We start from the raw sequence: 15949 nt of genomic DNA on the forward strand, positions 1-15949 counted from the left end.
CCTATTACATTGATTTCAATTCATAGAAACCAAAATATAAGTTATTTATGGATGTTATGTGTTTTATTTGTATAATTTGGACCAATACATGAAAAATAGGAAAGATATAAGTCCTTTGGGCAATTTTGAAGCCTTTTTGGCTTTAAATGCTCCCAAAAGGGGGTAAATGGTCCTATTACATTGATTTCAATTCGTAGAAACCAAAATATAAGTTATTTATGGATGTTATGTGTTTTATTTCTATAATTTGGACCAATACATGAAATATGGGAAAAATAGAAACCCCTTAGGCAATATTGAAGCCTTTTTGGCTTAATATGGTCCCAAAAGTGAGTTAATGGTCCTACTTTCATTGATTTCAATTCATAGACACCAAAATGTAAGTGGATTATGGATGTTCTGTGTTTTATTTCTATTCCATAATTTAGACCATAACATTTATTCAAGTGATTTTTTCTATTATGGATTGTTTTTATTTCGTAATCTCATTTGTATGCTTTTTTTTTTTTTTTTTTGTGTTAATAGGATTATTGTCCAAGGAAAGCCCCGTATGATATTGAAGATTTGAATGTGGTTCGAGAACAGTGGGCGCACTACTTTAGGACAAAGTATCTAGTGAATGCATGACTATTTGTTTAGGTAGCTCATTAGTAATGTTATTAGTGTTGCTCGTTGTATATATGTGTTGGATAAATATACAAGTTCTTATTTGTAATATTATACTAGAATTTTTATATTATATCGTATTAATTTTTACAAAAGTTGGTATAATTGTTTATCTACAGGAACAGGTTTATTATAACAGGTTTTAATTTTAATATATTAATTATATATAAATAAATGCTGCCGAAATTTAATAAAAAAAAAATATAATTTAATGAATATTTGTAACGAGCATGGAATATGTTAGTTACGAATAACGAGTTATTCGTAACGGGCGTTTATAGTGCCCGTTACAAATAGAGTGTTATTTAAGTTCAAATAAAGAACTATTCGTAACGGGCACCTAAAATGTCCGTTACGAATAATGTGTTATTCGTAACGGGCACCTGAAACGCCCGTTACGAATAACATATTATTCGTAACGGGCAAAATGAAATGCCCGTTACGAATAACCTATTATTCGTAACGGACATTTCATCTGCCCGTTACGAATAACGTGTTATTCGTAACGGACACCGCCCGTTACGAATAATATTGCCCATCCGTAACGGCCGCATACGTAACGGACGCTGCCCGTTACGGATGGGCCCTTTTTGCCCGTTACGGATGATGTTTTTTCCACTAGTGACATGAGGTGAATCATGCTCATATTGTTGCTGTTATTCGATTACTTCTCGAATTTCTTCAAGATTTTCGAAATCATTTTTCTTGAACTCTTTCAAGGCTGTCAAACTTTTCAAGATTCTTATACTCCCACTTGCCTTTTGAGGAGGCACATTTTGCATATGGTGAACCAATCATGGTTTGAACCAGGTTTGTTTGTTGTTTTTCTCGAACTCTTTTGAGATTTACACTACTCCCACTTAACCTTATGGAACAATTTCCATAAGGGCACCTACTTGAGCAACAAACATTTTGTGCTAAGTATGGTTTGTGTAGTAGTACCCCGTGCTCTATATAGGAATCGAACGTGTATTAAACGGTTTAATACATCTTTTATTCCTTGCTTTGTAGAAAGACTTTATAAGAACTTTTCTTATCCATATCACATATGAAGCCTTTGCTACATTATGATTTAACCTATGTAATTTTTGTTTAGTTTTGTAGCTTATCTTAAAAGTATATCCCTTGAACAATGGTTGGAAGATAGGTAATTTACATCCATTATCAAAATATATCTCATATAGATTGATAGCTTCCTTCATAAACACTTCACAAGGTTTACTTTCGGAGTTTGTTGTAAAATGTTTTCACAACTCTTGGATGTTTATCAAGATCTTGGCTTAAATTCTCATTATTACGATCACATCGCAATATTTTGAATGTGTTGCCAAGTACATGTCTCGACTTAAATTTTCACAATTACAATCATATTGTAGTGTAATCATTATCTTGTCAAGTTGATACTGAACTTCATACTGAAAATTTTGAACTTTTCAAAATTTTCACTTCCATGCTTCAACTAAGCATAAGTAATGATCGTATCACAAATGAAGTTTCATTGTCCGTCTCTAGTCTTTAAACCTTTGGTTTTCTTACATCGATATATATTCGACCTTGAGTTCACATCATCATTTCTCTAAATGGTGACTTTGTTAAAATTTCAAATTAGAATGATAATTACATATATCAATGGATTCATAATTCAATGATATGGAAAGTCCATCCCTTTGGATCTTCCGCATGCAATTTTCATTTTCATTCGAATTAATTGACATTTTAGAGACAATTAATATATATAGAAATGGTTTAATTAATTCTATCATATAGAATTTTAAACCTATTTAGCAATTCAAAACACATTATGACTCAATGAAGCATAGAATAACATTTATTCCACGTTTTGAATCTTCGATGTTTAGTCATTACTAACATTGAACGGTGTTTTGATAATGGCAAGAATGAATAACATTTATTTAATTCTAGCCGATTATTAGTGGTGAAATACTGGTTCTACTTGTAAAGTTGCAACTTTTGCTTCCAGACTTGTAGATTCTACTTGTAAAGTAGCAACATTTGCTTCTAAACTTGTAGATTTATTCCTCCTTTAGCTAATTTCTTCCTTTAGTTCAACTACACTGTGCAATGAGTGATCTAAACAAGACATCATATGTCCAAGAAGTAGCAATATGCCAAATCAATTTCTATACTTCTTAAATTGGAACATTTCCATTCTTTTACCTTCCAACTATATGAGGTAGTTTCTAATCAATTGAAATTGGTCCATTTAATTTGAAACATTTGTTGTTCATAACAACTTTTAGCATGTAAATAATTTTAGGTTTGAGAAGTAGAAACTTGTTTGCATTTCTTGGCCTATAACATCTTAATGAAATCCTCATATATTCCTAAACCTTTTCCATTTGAGCCACTTAGAACATTTCTCTTAGGTTCAAAATGATACCTTGCTCAACTACTTTAAGCACTTTTCAGGATTTTGCTAAGTCTATTTATATCATTATTTATTTGAGTTTAATCAAGTATTAAACTCTTTATAAAGTAGATGAAAATTACTATCATTTGATCAGCTTTTGATCATAGAGATTTCCAATCACTTTCTTATATTCAATCATATTGTAGATAAGAGATTTTATTGGACTTCTATACTTGTCTTTTAGAGGGTTTGTACCTCTCATCTCATTATATCCCTTGAAACACTTTTTCAAAATGAAGATGTGTTGATATTTTACTCAAACATTTTGAATAAAATTAAACCAACCTTAGACATGTGACATGGGTTTCTAAAACTTGCCTTTTAGAACCATCTTAACAAAATTAGAATATAGATTTATGGGTAATCTTTTAAACTTTTGAGAACGTTTTTCAACTTTATTTTCAATCGAGGAGATTAATTATAATAATAAAATTAGAACGATATGTTACTTATAAGTAAACGCAAAATTCAATTATGTTTATTAAATTTAAAGTACCATAAGCGAATTAAATTTGGTTACTTTAAAACACTCTATTCAATTTAAGTGATCCCAACTTGAATTAAGTGATTCCAAGATCCTTTATTCGTGCAATAATTGACCGGACTGAGGCCCTACCATCAACCATTACATTTTCAAGGTGAGTAAACTCTTTACTGATTACAACTCTTGTAACTCTTGGTTGAATAATTAATCATCACATGTTTAATTATTACCCTTAGCTTCAAGGTTCTAAACTGATCTTTAGGTAACCTTGTTGAGTATAACCAATTAAAATTGTAGAATGTGATCTACCCCCACTTCCCCAAGATATATTATGACGCTCTGCTGAGGCCGACCCATCATAAACGATCGAAGGTTTCGTAGCGTTTTTAATTGGAAAAGCTGCCTCAATATTGCTGGGATCTAGATTTATTATGTTGTGATTAAATAGTGAACTCTAGCGCATCATCACAAAACATCAATAAAATCTAACATGCATAAAATACTGAATGCATAAATAAGACATAGCATGACCCCTAATCCTAAGAAAATTAATAAAGTAAAAAGCTCCCACTTGAATCTTCATGGATCTCATCCACTTTGCTCCTTTGGGCCTTCACTTCACGGGCTTCTTGGATTAACTACAACGTGTAATTCTACTCTATTCTATCTACTACTTAAATAAAATAAAATAAAATTACAAAATACTTTATCGGAACGTAAACCGTATTAAGATTACAAAAATACATCACGATGTGCAGATCGTATTTAGCAATCTACTGGGCCATACTGGTCATTATATAGAAATAAACAACATCATATATTATAAAATTGCCACATAATAAATCACTCATCATGCTTTCCTAAACTACAACATCGAATGTTCACAATTAAGGAAACATGGCATCTAAATATCTCATATTTTAATTACCGCAATTAGATAATATCATATATTATTCATGATCATCAATAAAATATCATATATTCTAAATAAGTCATGAGATAGAATCAAATCTTATTTTAATCTTAAAAGATAAATCATATTTATCCTCAAAGATTATCCAAACAAAGTTAGGAAATTCTATCCTAATTACTAGCCAATCATAATATTTTAAATCAATTATATCCAAAAATAATTATGGGATAATCACATTATTTAAATCAATCTTTATCTGTTTGGAATATGCTCAGAATATTCTAACAAATTCTATCCAAAATTAACAACTTTAATTAAGGATAATTATCAAAAACCAACTTTTGAAATTTGATTTTATCCAAAATAAAATCATATTTTATTTTGAAATTATTTTTAAAATATAACAATTTTTTTTTTTGAAATCTGCTGCCACGTCAGCCAGGGGTGTACCCCAACCAACGCAGCAACAGGAAGCCGCAATGTGCGTTAGTCAGGGAGAGCCCAACCAACGCACAGCCGCAGCAAGGGGCAGAGCCCAGCCACGGCTCAAACAATCTGACCGAGAAAACGACCGAGATCGGAAGCCTGAGGAAACCACCTGACCAGGGTCAGTTCCCCTCTCAGTCGCCTTCCAGAATTCACCCTCCGCACATCGCGGCTAGGCAGGAGCCCAGCCACCAGCAGCCGCAGGCTGCAGCACGCGGTAGTGCAACGGTTACACTTCGCTGGTGCCGCCTGTCCTCCGCCCTCTTCGCGCACCCTATCGACCTCCTGGGCAGCCGCCATAGCCACCTGATGGTGGTTCATCCACCCAGCCACGGCTGCCCCCTCCCAAAAATTGATTTTTTTTTTTTAGTGTTTAATTTAATTGAACAACATTTGCAAAATTAAATTAATTAGGTCTTTTGAATTAAAACATAACTTTTATGCCTAATTCAATTTTGAAATTAAATTCACAATTCAATTTCAATTTTAGGGTTCTTCACAAAATTAATTAAAATTTAATTTAACTTTTAAATTAAAATATTGATTATACAAAAAAAAAACATATTTTATGTATAAAATCAATTCAATTAAATTTATGAAGCATAAAATTTTCGAAATTCATCAAAATTAAGAACAAAAATCAAAATTATAGGGCTTTATTTCAATCAAAATTTTCGAAAAACTAGGGCTTAATTCGGATTTGTTGAGCAATTAAATCATATTTAATCATATTCCAAAAATTAAATCTCCATTTAATATAAATATTGAACCATAATTAATTATTCTCCTTCCTAATTGAATTAAAATTGTGGATTATCAAAGAATTATTGGCAATATGCGTAAATGCAATAGGCTAACTGATCACTGTAGGGGTTTATAGGTACTACGCAGCGGAAATAAACATGAATCATATTCATAAAGCACCTAAACCAAGGATCATTGCATAACACATAAAGAACACATAATTGTACCTTTGAAGCGTGATTCCACGTGCGATTGAGCAAGAACAAGGGAAGATAAAGAACCTCAAGCGTGATTCCTCTACTTGGTCCATGGGCATAGATTAAGATCTCCACTAATGCTAGTTAGTCGCAATTGAACCCTTCAATTGACCTTCTACGGAGATGAGCGACATACCAACCAAGAACCACCATGAACCACCACACGCGCCACCAAGGGTGGCCGGCCGTACGGACGAGGGGAGGAGAGAGATAGCCGTGAGTTAGAGAGAGGATTAGGGTTTTGGGTATGGTTGCCTTGATGTCAAAATTCACTGTGTGTGAATTATGATTGCTTACTACAAACCCTAGGCATGGATCTTATTTATATATCTCATCTCTAAATAGAAGCCCATGTCAAAAGCCCAAAACCTAATTCCAATCTAACTATGCTAGCCCAATCCAATTCATGATTAGTTAATTGCTCATGAGGCCCATTAATGGGCCTCTAACTTGTTTAACCCATTACCCTTGTGTGTGACCAATATAGGATCCATTCTAAAAGGCTTTGGACTATTTGACTAGTCCAAAGATCATCTCTCATAATCCAGCAACTGAGGATGACGCCCCAATAGAATGAACTTATTATCTTCATAATAGTGATCCTTGATATATCTAGTAATTGCACTTATCGAAGACACAATTCCTTTAGAGTCATCACCAAGTCTAATAATATTTAAAGCAAAGTAAAGTTAAAGAGATTATGCACCAAAACTCTTGGAACGTATATACCTTGAGTATGAACATATGGGGGGAGTTAAGTGACTTTATATTTGACCTTAACTTCTACTAGGGGATATAGGACGCTGTACTTTCCATTTTATTATGCACAGAAATTCCGCCACTTACTAGTGGTTCTTTTATACTGACACAGTTAGCTCCCGTGTTAGTACCCTTTATTGGACCAGGTTAGAGGGAAACCTGTTCGATGCGTAATCAAGATAAATAAATAAATTAGTTATGTATTAGTTGGTCATTGAGTATGTTGTATGCTTGTAAACAGGTGCAACAAGGTAAGTTGTGTGATGATAGGGTGAAAACATGTTAGTGTGTTTTATTTACGCTTATGTACTAAGCATATTGCTGAAGAATGTGTATTTATATGTTTGTTTGGCCTTGTCTTTATCTTGGCCCTACGACGACTCATTCCTAATGGCGATTAGTGAGGACAAGTAGAGATGACTTTTTCTGGTGATGAAGCATATTCATGATGGGCATGGGTAAAGAGCGAACTTAGTTTTCATAAGTTTATGATGTGGTTTATTGCTTTAATTATTATATGATATTATGCTTGTGAGACTAACGCAAATGTTTCAAAGTATTTGCTCGGTTTTAATAAGGGCCTACAATGGTTTCAAGTTGTAGTTTCCTTTGTTTGACTTTAAAGTTGACTTGTTTTGAATGGTTTTACAGAGAATCTTCCGTTATGTGTCTTAGATAAATGTCTTAGTCGTTATCACGTGGCAATAATGCCTTAGAATTTCCTATCTCGTGTTATAAAAAGGATAAAACAGGTATTTTAAAGGAAAGGAATTTATAGGGTGTTACATACGCATCAATGGATTTCAAGTCGAATCAGTGCTAACTCACAAATCATATTCCTTCAGATGAAGTTTTTTTAATAAGGAGATTGTTGATCAAATATGCGATTTATTTAATTTTAAAGTGTTATGTACATTTGTTGGAATTCTTGATTTATTAGAAATTATATATAATTACTGTTTGGCTATAAATTATTAGAGAATTCCCTTTTCTTCTTGTAACAAAAAAAATTAAAAAAATAACCTTTATTTTGACATAGTGACCTTTTTATCAATATAACGACCCTACTTTATAATAATAACATTTAAACATAGGCCATGTTTGGGAGAATGCTTATTGGGGGTATATTAGCTTATTTGACTAACTTTAGCTGATTGACTAGTCAAACAAGCTAATACAAGTGTTTGGTAGTAAGCTTATTAAAAGAGCTTATTCCACTAAATAAGCTCTTTTTGAAAAAGCTCATTTTAGGAGCTTGTTCAATTAGCTTATTCATTAATTAATGTGAAATGACACTTATAACCTCATTTAATTTAAAATTTTATCTAAACTACCTATCCCACAATTAGCTTATTGGTCATTTCACATACTCAATTACCTTTGAGCTATAGCTATTTACCAAACACTTTTATAAAATCAGTTAATACAATAAGTTAGTTAAATCAGTTAATAAAATCAGCTAGTCAAATTAAAATCAGCTAACTCAATCAGCTTCAGGTTTCAGCTTTCAGCTTTCTCCCAAACAATGCCATAGTGATCCTAATAATAGTGGCCCATAATAAAATAAAGTGAAGCAGTTCTATAAGAGCAGTGGTGTGATATGAATCAAAACATGTTTACCATAGCTAAACTCATTTACAACATGCCTATTTCAACCAAAACAAAATATGACCTGCCTTGATTAGAACTCCACCTAAACAATTCAAAATATGATTGAACCAAATCGATCCTCTAGTTTTTAAAATTGACCCAAACTAAGTCATTATCCAAATAAACCATTAACCGTACGCATAATCAAATTGTCAACTCAAATTAGGCACTCGCATTTAGAGGTATCAAAAATTAATTGCTACAACCAAACATAAAAAACCACTCGATATAAATTACGACTTGTATAAATGAAACATTTTATACACACCCGGCTACGTGTACCATGCACCCAACTAATCCAAAGTTATATAGTTTTTGCTCTTTGTTTGATGATTAAATAAAAAACTATTATTAAAATGAGAACAAAATGTTCATGGGTGTCCCGTGCACCGGAGTGAATAGTAGATAACAATCATTTTTGTATAACCACAATAACTCTTTTTTTTTTTAATAGCAAAAATATTTCACTAATTAAAAGTCATACGACATTTACAATAGAGATTCGACGTTAACAAATACATAAGATATTGAATCACATAAAATTTTCCTTCATAACAACTACGATTGTCGAGTAGGTCTTGCATTGTAGAATATCTCCCGCTTATATCGCTGGAAAATACAGTTTGTTGGAGAGACAATCTAACGATTATTTGTAGTCGTGAGGATGTTTTCCAGTTAATTTATCTGTCTGTATTCGAAAACTTGATAACTTTTACCCCAACGAAATAATTTCATGATAATCCATTAGATATAATATCATTGATTCAAAACTAAGAAATTTCTCCCCCGAAAAGAGGAGGTAAACCTTGTCTTTTGAAAGAGGTCGAAAATCCTTTGTCTTTCTAAGAGATGGTAAACCTTTTCTTTCGAGGTAGAAAAGTTCATCCCAAAAGGAGAAAGCATTATTATAAACTTTAAAGAAACAAGGATTAAGGCTTTCACCGGTTAAAACCGATGGAAGCCCCTTCAAAATTTCGTATGGTATAAACACAATAATTTAATATGACTCAAATTTAAACCCACCCGATTCGATTCAACCTAACTGAACCCGACACAGACACCCAAATTGACCCCTCTACTCACATTCGAAATTTGACGCGTTTATCAAACCTTTCAAAATGTCCCTAAGACTCCATATCTCTCTTTTTAAACCGCTCCTTGACTTTGTACCTAATTTAGAAAGTGAAGTCATAGACTCAACGTCAAGATCACTTCCAGTTTCGTTACTTACACCTTGGAAGAAGTTTCGTTATTAAAAATTCACAAGTACAACAAGCAGACATATCTTAATTCAATTAGCCTCCACTTTATTTGACCACAAAAAATCAAAATTAAATGGAGTCAATCAACACCAACCTGCCTTCTGGGGACACCATTTAAAATGTTTGAACAGATAAAATTCAGACCATAAAATCTGCAACTATAAATTTATTGTTATTGTAAATTTATAGTACAAACACAAAAAATTGTTGATCAATTAGAAATGGGAGTACTGTTTTCAAGGCTTCGTGATTGTCTGAAGAAATGGAAGTTTCGTCATGAATCTGCTACTACTACTGCTGCTGAATCTGAAGAGCTTTCTGAGCTGTTTTTTGAGCTTCGTATTCTTCAGGTTGCAACCAATTTCTTCTCGGAAACAAATTTGTTAGGTCATGGTGGTTTTGGACCTGTTTTTAAGGTATTTTCAGGCATCTTCATTAGTAACTATTGTTATCTTTTATTTAATGATTTAGCTTTAGTTAGTTCGATCCAAAACCTAAATCTTCATTATTTTCTCAAGATTTTGATGAGCTATTAAATCATTACAAAATCATAATTTAAATGTCGTAACATATTGCTAAATTGGAGCATCTTGCCGGTAAAACTAACAGAGTAGCTATGTATGTAAATTATTTTTTGAAATATATAAAGGAATTTCCACTCCCGAAAACTGTATCAGAGTCGGAATTGAATTGAGACCTCAGTTTTAATTTTGAATTATTAAATAGTTAAGAGTTGAACTTCTCATTATTTGACTGTTTCATATTTCAAAGCAGTTGACAGGGATTTCTTATCAATTTTTTTTTTTTTTTTTTTTTTTTTTTTTTTTTTTTTACTTTTGATATATTTCAATGGGTTTGTTATATCCATTCAAAGCTTGGGGTTGTTTTATACTTTTGATATTAGGCCAATCAATCAATCAATAAAAGCCTTAATTCCATAAGTGGGGTCGGCTAACATGAATTAAATTTGATTATTCCGTGTAGTTATCGACATAAGTCTTCCTCCTTCATTCCTTACGATCTAATGCTTCATCCTCATATACTTTTGATATTAGAAAAAAAAAAAAGACAGCTAAATCTATACCAAAACTGTAGTCCTACAAATACAATAGGCATTTATCCAATTCACTTAATTTTTCTTATTGCAAATACTTTGAATTAATCTGAATATTTTGAAAATTACTTGTAGTTAAGAAATTGGCTCAATTGCCCTTATGTCAATTTATTGGTCCAAATCTAAATTTATTTGAACTTCCTCTTAGAGATGAATTGATCAAGACCTAATCAATATGGTCCCAAGTTTCATTTAGCATGCTTTTGTTTATACAACATAATTGTAAGGATTCTAAAGAACTAGAATTTTTTAACCAAAAAAGTACATATAATGATGGTTTCATTTGGCATGCTTTTGTTTATGCATTGAATTCCACATTTATGTAAAGCTAGAATTGATCCTAATTTCTAGGATAGAGAATAGTTTGGGTTAATCCGGAGATAATCTAAGAAGAAGAAAGGAAATCTCAAGAGTACATGATGCTAAATCATTATAACAGTGACTCCTAGAGAGAAACATGGAGAGGGTAGAGAATAAGAAGAAGATATAATTTTATCGATCATATCATCACATTACATCTTCTCATTTAGTTATAGCTCTTAAAACCAGTGCTATGATGAAATGTGCCCATATCTAAGCTATGACAAAGGAAAGTAACTTTTTTTGAACAAAGGGAAGTAACTGAATCAAAATGACACATGTAATGGAAAATTTCATGATTAAATCAAAATAAATAGCTGAACAAACGCAAAATTCTTGGCTGTAATCCGTGCATTTGAAAGCATATTTATGGGAATATTGCTGAATAGGTTGCAGCCTTGCCACCTCAGCTCCCCTGCACAACCACCTCTGGCTTAGAGCTTTCCTCATCAGCAGTTGGCAATGATTTACCTTTTCAGCTATCATGCTTAATTCCACCTCAGTACATACCCTTGAATTTGTATCAGTTACTGTAAAACCAAGCACTGTCTGAGTTAGTGGTTACGCACTTAAGATATTCTTATTCTTCTATGCTTTATATGAATTATTTTGCTGCATGTTCTATACTATAGGCTTATATTTTATACATCTATTCCTTGAATTCTAATGCATGTGTGGAACATTATGTTGTAATGTATGAGTAACTTCATAACTCCATTACAGTTTCCGATCTTTCCATCCTTTTGTTTTCCCCAATCCAAACAAGCCTTAAAAATCTTCCTTTAAGGAGTGAATTTGAGCATTATAGGGCAGTTTCTGGACTGATATGTAAAGGAGATGAAGGTGCAGAAATAATTTATGTTGCTTAATAACAAATCATTTTGGAGCAAATGGAAATATATATCAACAGGACTTTATATTCTTTACACTACTTTGCTGACCATGATTTTTATTACCTTTAGTCTGGACTCTGTAGACTATCCACCAGCTGCATTTTTATTTTTTTTTATTAGAGGCCTCTTCTGAATTATGTTGTTTATCAGTCAACAAAATTATTAGATTCCAATACTGCAATTGAAATTATTACAAGCAGACGTACTCTAGAAAATCTTCTATAGTCCTGCTTAAGCATCAACTAAGGCAATGATTGATCTTATTTGCTTAATCAATATATTACTTGCTGGGTCTGAGAAAGACAATTCTCTTATTCAGAAGCGGAAACATTAAACTCATCCGGCTCTGAACTTCAGGGACTGATGCCAAATGGACAAGAAGTAGCAGTGAAAAAGTTGTCAGTAAACTCTAGACAGGGTGTTACAGAATTCACCAATGAAGTGAAGCTACTATTGAAACTTCAGCATAAAAACTTGGTGACATTGTTTGGCTGCTGCATAGAAGGAGCTGAGAAAATGCTTGTGTATGAGTATCTTCCAAATAAGAGCCTTGATTATTTTCTTTTCAGTAAGATGCCTTTCTGACTAGAAAATTCTGCTACAAGTCTCTTCAGTGAGGCTGATTGCACTGTTTTGAGCTAATATAGTGCTAAATTTTTATCAGAGAAAGAAAAGACATCAGTCCTTGATTGGGCTACACGGTACCGAATCATAACTGGTATTGCTAGAGGACTTCTCTACCTCCATGAAGAGGCTCCGGAAAGGATCATTCATAGAGATATTAAAGCCAGCAACATATTGCTTAATGATCAATTAAATCCTAAGATATCAGACTTTGGTTTGGCCAGGTTATTTCCTGGTGAAGGCACCCATTTGGATACACTCAAGATTTCCGGTACTTAGTGAGTAATTAGAAGCATCCTTTCTTCACTTTGAACTACTTTTCCTTTGTATAGCTCATGATGCCCATGCTTTGGCTCTTTATTTGATCCATTCTTATATTTACTTAAATGCTGATTAAGAAACTTTGTCTATGATTGCAGCGGGTATATGGCACCTGAGTATGCAATGCATGGATATTTGTCAGTGAAGTCGGATGTGTTCAGTTTTGGGGTACTGACATTGGAGATTGTAAGCGGAAGAAAGAATTTGGTTGACGACCTTGGTGCAGAGAAGGCAGATCTCTTGACCTATGTAAGTTCTTATTCTGGTTATGATATATCTTGAAAAAGTCAGCATTATGTTGTTTGCACCTTTTTGTAGATTGCATTTCCTCTGTTCACTCTAAGTTACAACATTTGGATAATTGCACTAAACACGTTCTCCCCTCTGACCACTTTTTATTGATTAATATGTTAGATAAAAGATAATCATATGAGTTCTTGTTAAAATGTTAGATTAGTCTCAATAATATTTCACAACATCAAATTTTTATAATTTTAACTTTTCTATTTAGCGATATAAAGGGTCGAAATTATGCATTGACAAACATGAAAGCCAAAACATTACAAGTAAAAGAGAATGAGGTAGTATCATTTATTGCTTGAGAATTAGTGACACACAAATACAAATGTGCTTTAGCGAAGGTGGCCTGTCTATCATTTGATTATATGTAAGAGGTCCAACAAAATACTGATCACAGCGGAAAACGTTTATAGACTTAAAACCTAACATGAAGTTAAATGTGTTGCAGAGGTAAACACTGAATCTGCTAAATAATTCTACTATCAATTTCACAGTGCAAAGTTCTGATTTTGTCTAATCACACCTGATCTTAATAAAGATAGTTTTCTGATGAGGGCATGAGGCATTGTCAGTTACTACTTATTCTCACTATGTGGATCTTGCTCATGGTCTAGTCCTTGTAGGAAATCCGGTCAATGCAAGGCCAAATAAACTAAAGGCCTCTTAATTCTAAAATATGTATTTAAGGAGTATTCATTTATATGTGCAATACTGAATGCAGGTTATAGTTGACTGTTGACATATTGGTTTGTACTTCATACTTTATACTTATAAAACATCCTTAGACAACTATGTTACTGTTAGCTAGCATCAATGAGATACTGTAAGGGAGTATTAGCTGCTTCCGCTTTCTGAATAGATGTGAAATCTTTAGTTCTATATTTGTCTGTGCAGACATGGAAGCTCTTCCAAGAAGGGAGGACCCTGGAGTTAGTTGATGCTAGCCTTGGTAAGTGCAATCCAGATGAGGCGGCAATGTGCATTCAACTTGGGCTGCTATGCTGCCAAGCGACTGTTGCTGAGAGGCCAACCATGAGCTCTGTTCATCTGCTTCTATGCAGTGAGTCATTCAGTTTGCCTCAGCCAGGTAAACCTGGAACTCATGGTCGCCGATGGATTGCACCAATTAGCTCTTCTGCTTTCACCAAAACTAATCCTAGTAGTTCGTCCTCCGGTCTCACTAAGACTACAACAGGGAGCACTGCTGTTGAAGACTTTTCAAGAAATTCTATCTCTCTTTCTTCTATAGATGAAGGTAGATGATTTATTACAATATTTTAGGAATTGTAACAATTTATATGCTTGTAAAGCTTATTTAATATTTGTTTGTTAAAAATTAGCATCACTTTGAGGAAGTCATTATTTAACATCCATTACTGTTACACTCCTTTCCTTAATAACCCGTTTTCATAAATCAAAATTATCATCACTCCTTTCCTTATCTATATCTATAATTATTATATATTAAAAAGCGTTCCTAAAACAGAATATGTTCAACGTGCCACCTTTTTCAAGTTCGACATGTCAGCAATATCTTAGCCATTTTATTAATTGTGTTTTTTTATCCAACAAAATTATAGTTAACTTAGATTAGTTAATTTGTGTCTTATTATACTATTTGTTTCTATTATGTAATGAATTGAGTTTCACAAACAAAAAATGTTTATAGCAAGACTTAAACTCGAAACCAACAAGTCTTACTCTCTAAAGTCTAAACAATCGAATTTGATTAGCAAATTAAACACGTAAAAACAAGCAATTCGGGGCATCACTCGGGCCACACATTAGTTATACTGATTAAAATTTACTTTTACTAAATCGAACTTGCTTTTGCTAAACATAACTCAAGTTTAGTGATATTTGTCAAAAAAAAAAAAAAAAAAAAAACAAATTTTTGTAAGCGGCTGGCCATATGGTGCGGCAGGGGTTACTTGTATGGTGTTAATATAGGTGTTACTTGTTTCTGGGGTTACTTGTATGGGTGTTACTGGTTTTGTCAGGGGTTACTTGTAGGTGTTACCTGTATTCTGGGGTTACTTGTATGGGTGTTACTGGTTTTGGTCAGGGGTTACTTATAGGTATTACTTGTATTATGGGGTTACTTGTATACGTGTTACTAGTTTTGGTCAGGGATTACTTGTAGGGTGTTATTGGTTTGGTACGAGATTTTGATCTGGGGTTACTCAACCCATTCAAGTGTTCCATACAAGTAACCCCATAATACAAGTAACTCCAGAATTGAAACAAGTAACCCAGAATACAATTTTTTTTAGAGTTACTTGTACGATGTTACTGGTTTTGGTCAGGGGTTACTTGTAGGGTGTTACTAATTTTGGTCGGGGTTACTTGTAGGGTGTTACTGGTTTGATATAAGGCATACGTACAAGCAACCCTTGAACAAGTAACTCATACAAGTAACCTTAAATAAGTAACTCATACAAGTAACCCATGCATACAAGTAACCCTTAAATAAGCTAATAACTCATATTAAGTAACCTTTGAATAATTAATCATACAAATAACTCTTGAATTAACTCATACAAGTAACCCCTGAATAAGTAATCCATACAAGTAACTCCTTAAAAAAAACAAGTAACCCTTAAAAAATACAAGTAATCAGTAACTCTTGAAAAAAAATAAAACTAGTAACCCCTGAATAAGTAATCCATACAAATAACTCTTGAA

General features: G+C 33.0%; 1 protein-coding gene across 2 annotated transcripts; it reads left to right on the forward strand.

Moving 5' to 3' along the window:
- Positions 1-9701: 9701 nt before the first annotated feature.
- LOC145598361 (cysteine-rich receptor-like protein kinase 43) lies at positions 9702-14646 on the forward strand. 2 transcript variants are annotated; one of them, XM_081654705.1, is made up of 5 exons: positions 9702-10068; positions 12377-12587; positions 12684-12921; positions 13063-13213; positions 14159-14646. In XM_081654705.1, the coding sequence occupies exons 1-5, from the start codon at positions 9874-9876 to the stop codon at positions 14525-14527; spliced, it is 1164 nt and encodes a 387-aa protein (XP_081510831.1). In that variant the 5' UTR covers positions 9702-9873; the 3' UTR covers positions 14528-14646. The 2 variants fall into 2 exon arrangements, with proteins under 2 accessions (XP_081510831.1, XP_081510832.1); XM_081654706.1 differs by having other exon boundaries at positions 9952-10068; positions 12339-12587.
- The last annotated feature ends 1303 nt before the right edge of the window (positions 14647-15949 follow it).

The sequence above is a fragment of the Chenopodium album genome, chromosome 20 (assembly GCF_948465745.1).
Source record: "Chenopodium album chromosome 20, dcCheAlbu1.1, whole genome shotgun sequence".
Classification (NCBI taxonomy): domain Eukaryota; kingdom Viridiplantae; phylum Streptophyta; class Magnoliopsida; order Caryophyllales; family Amaranthaceae; genus Chenopodium; species Chenopodium album.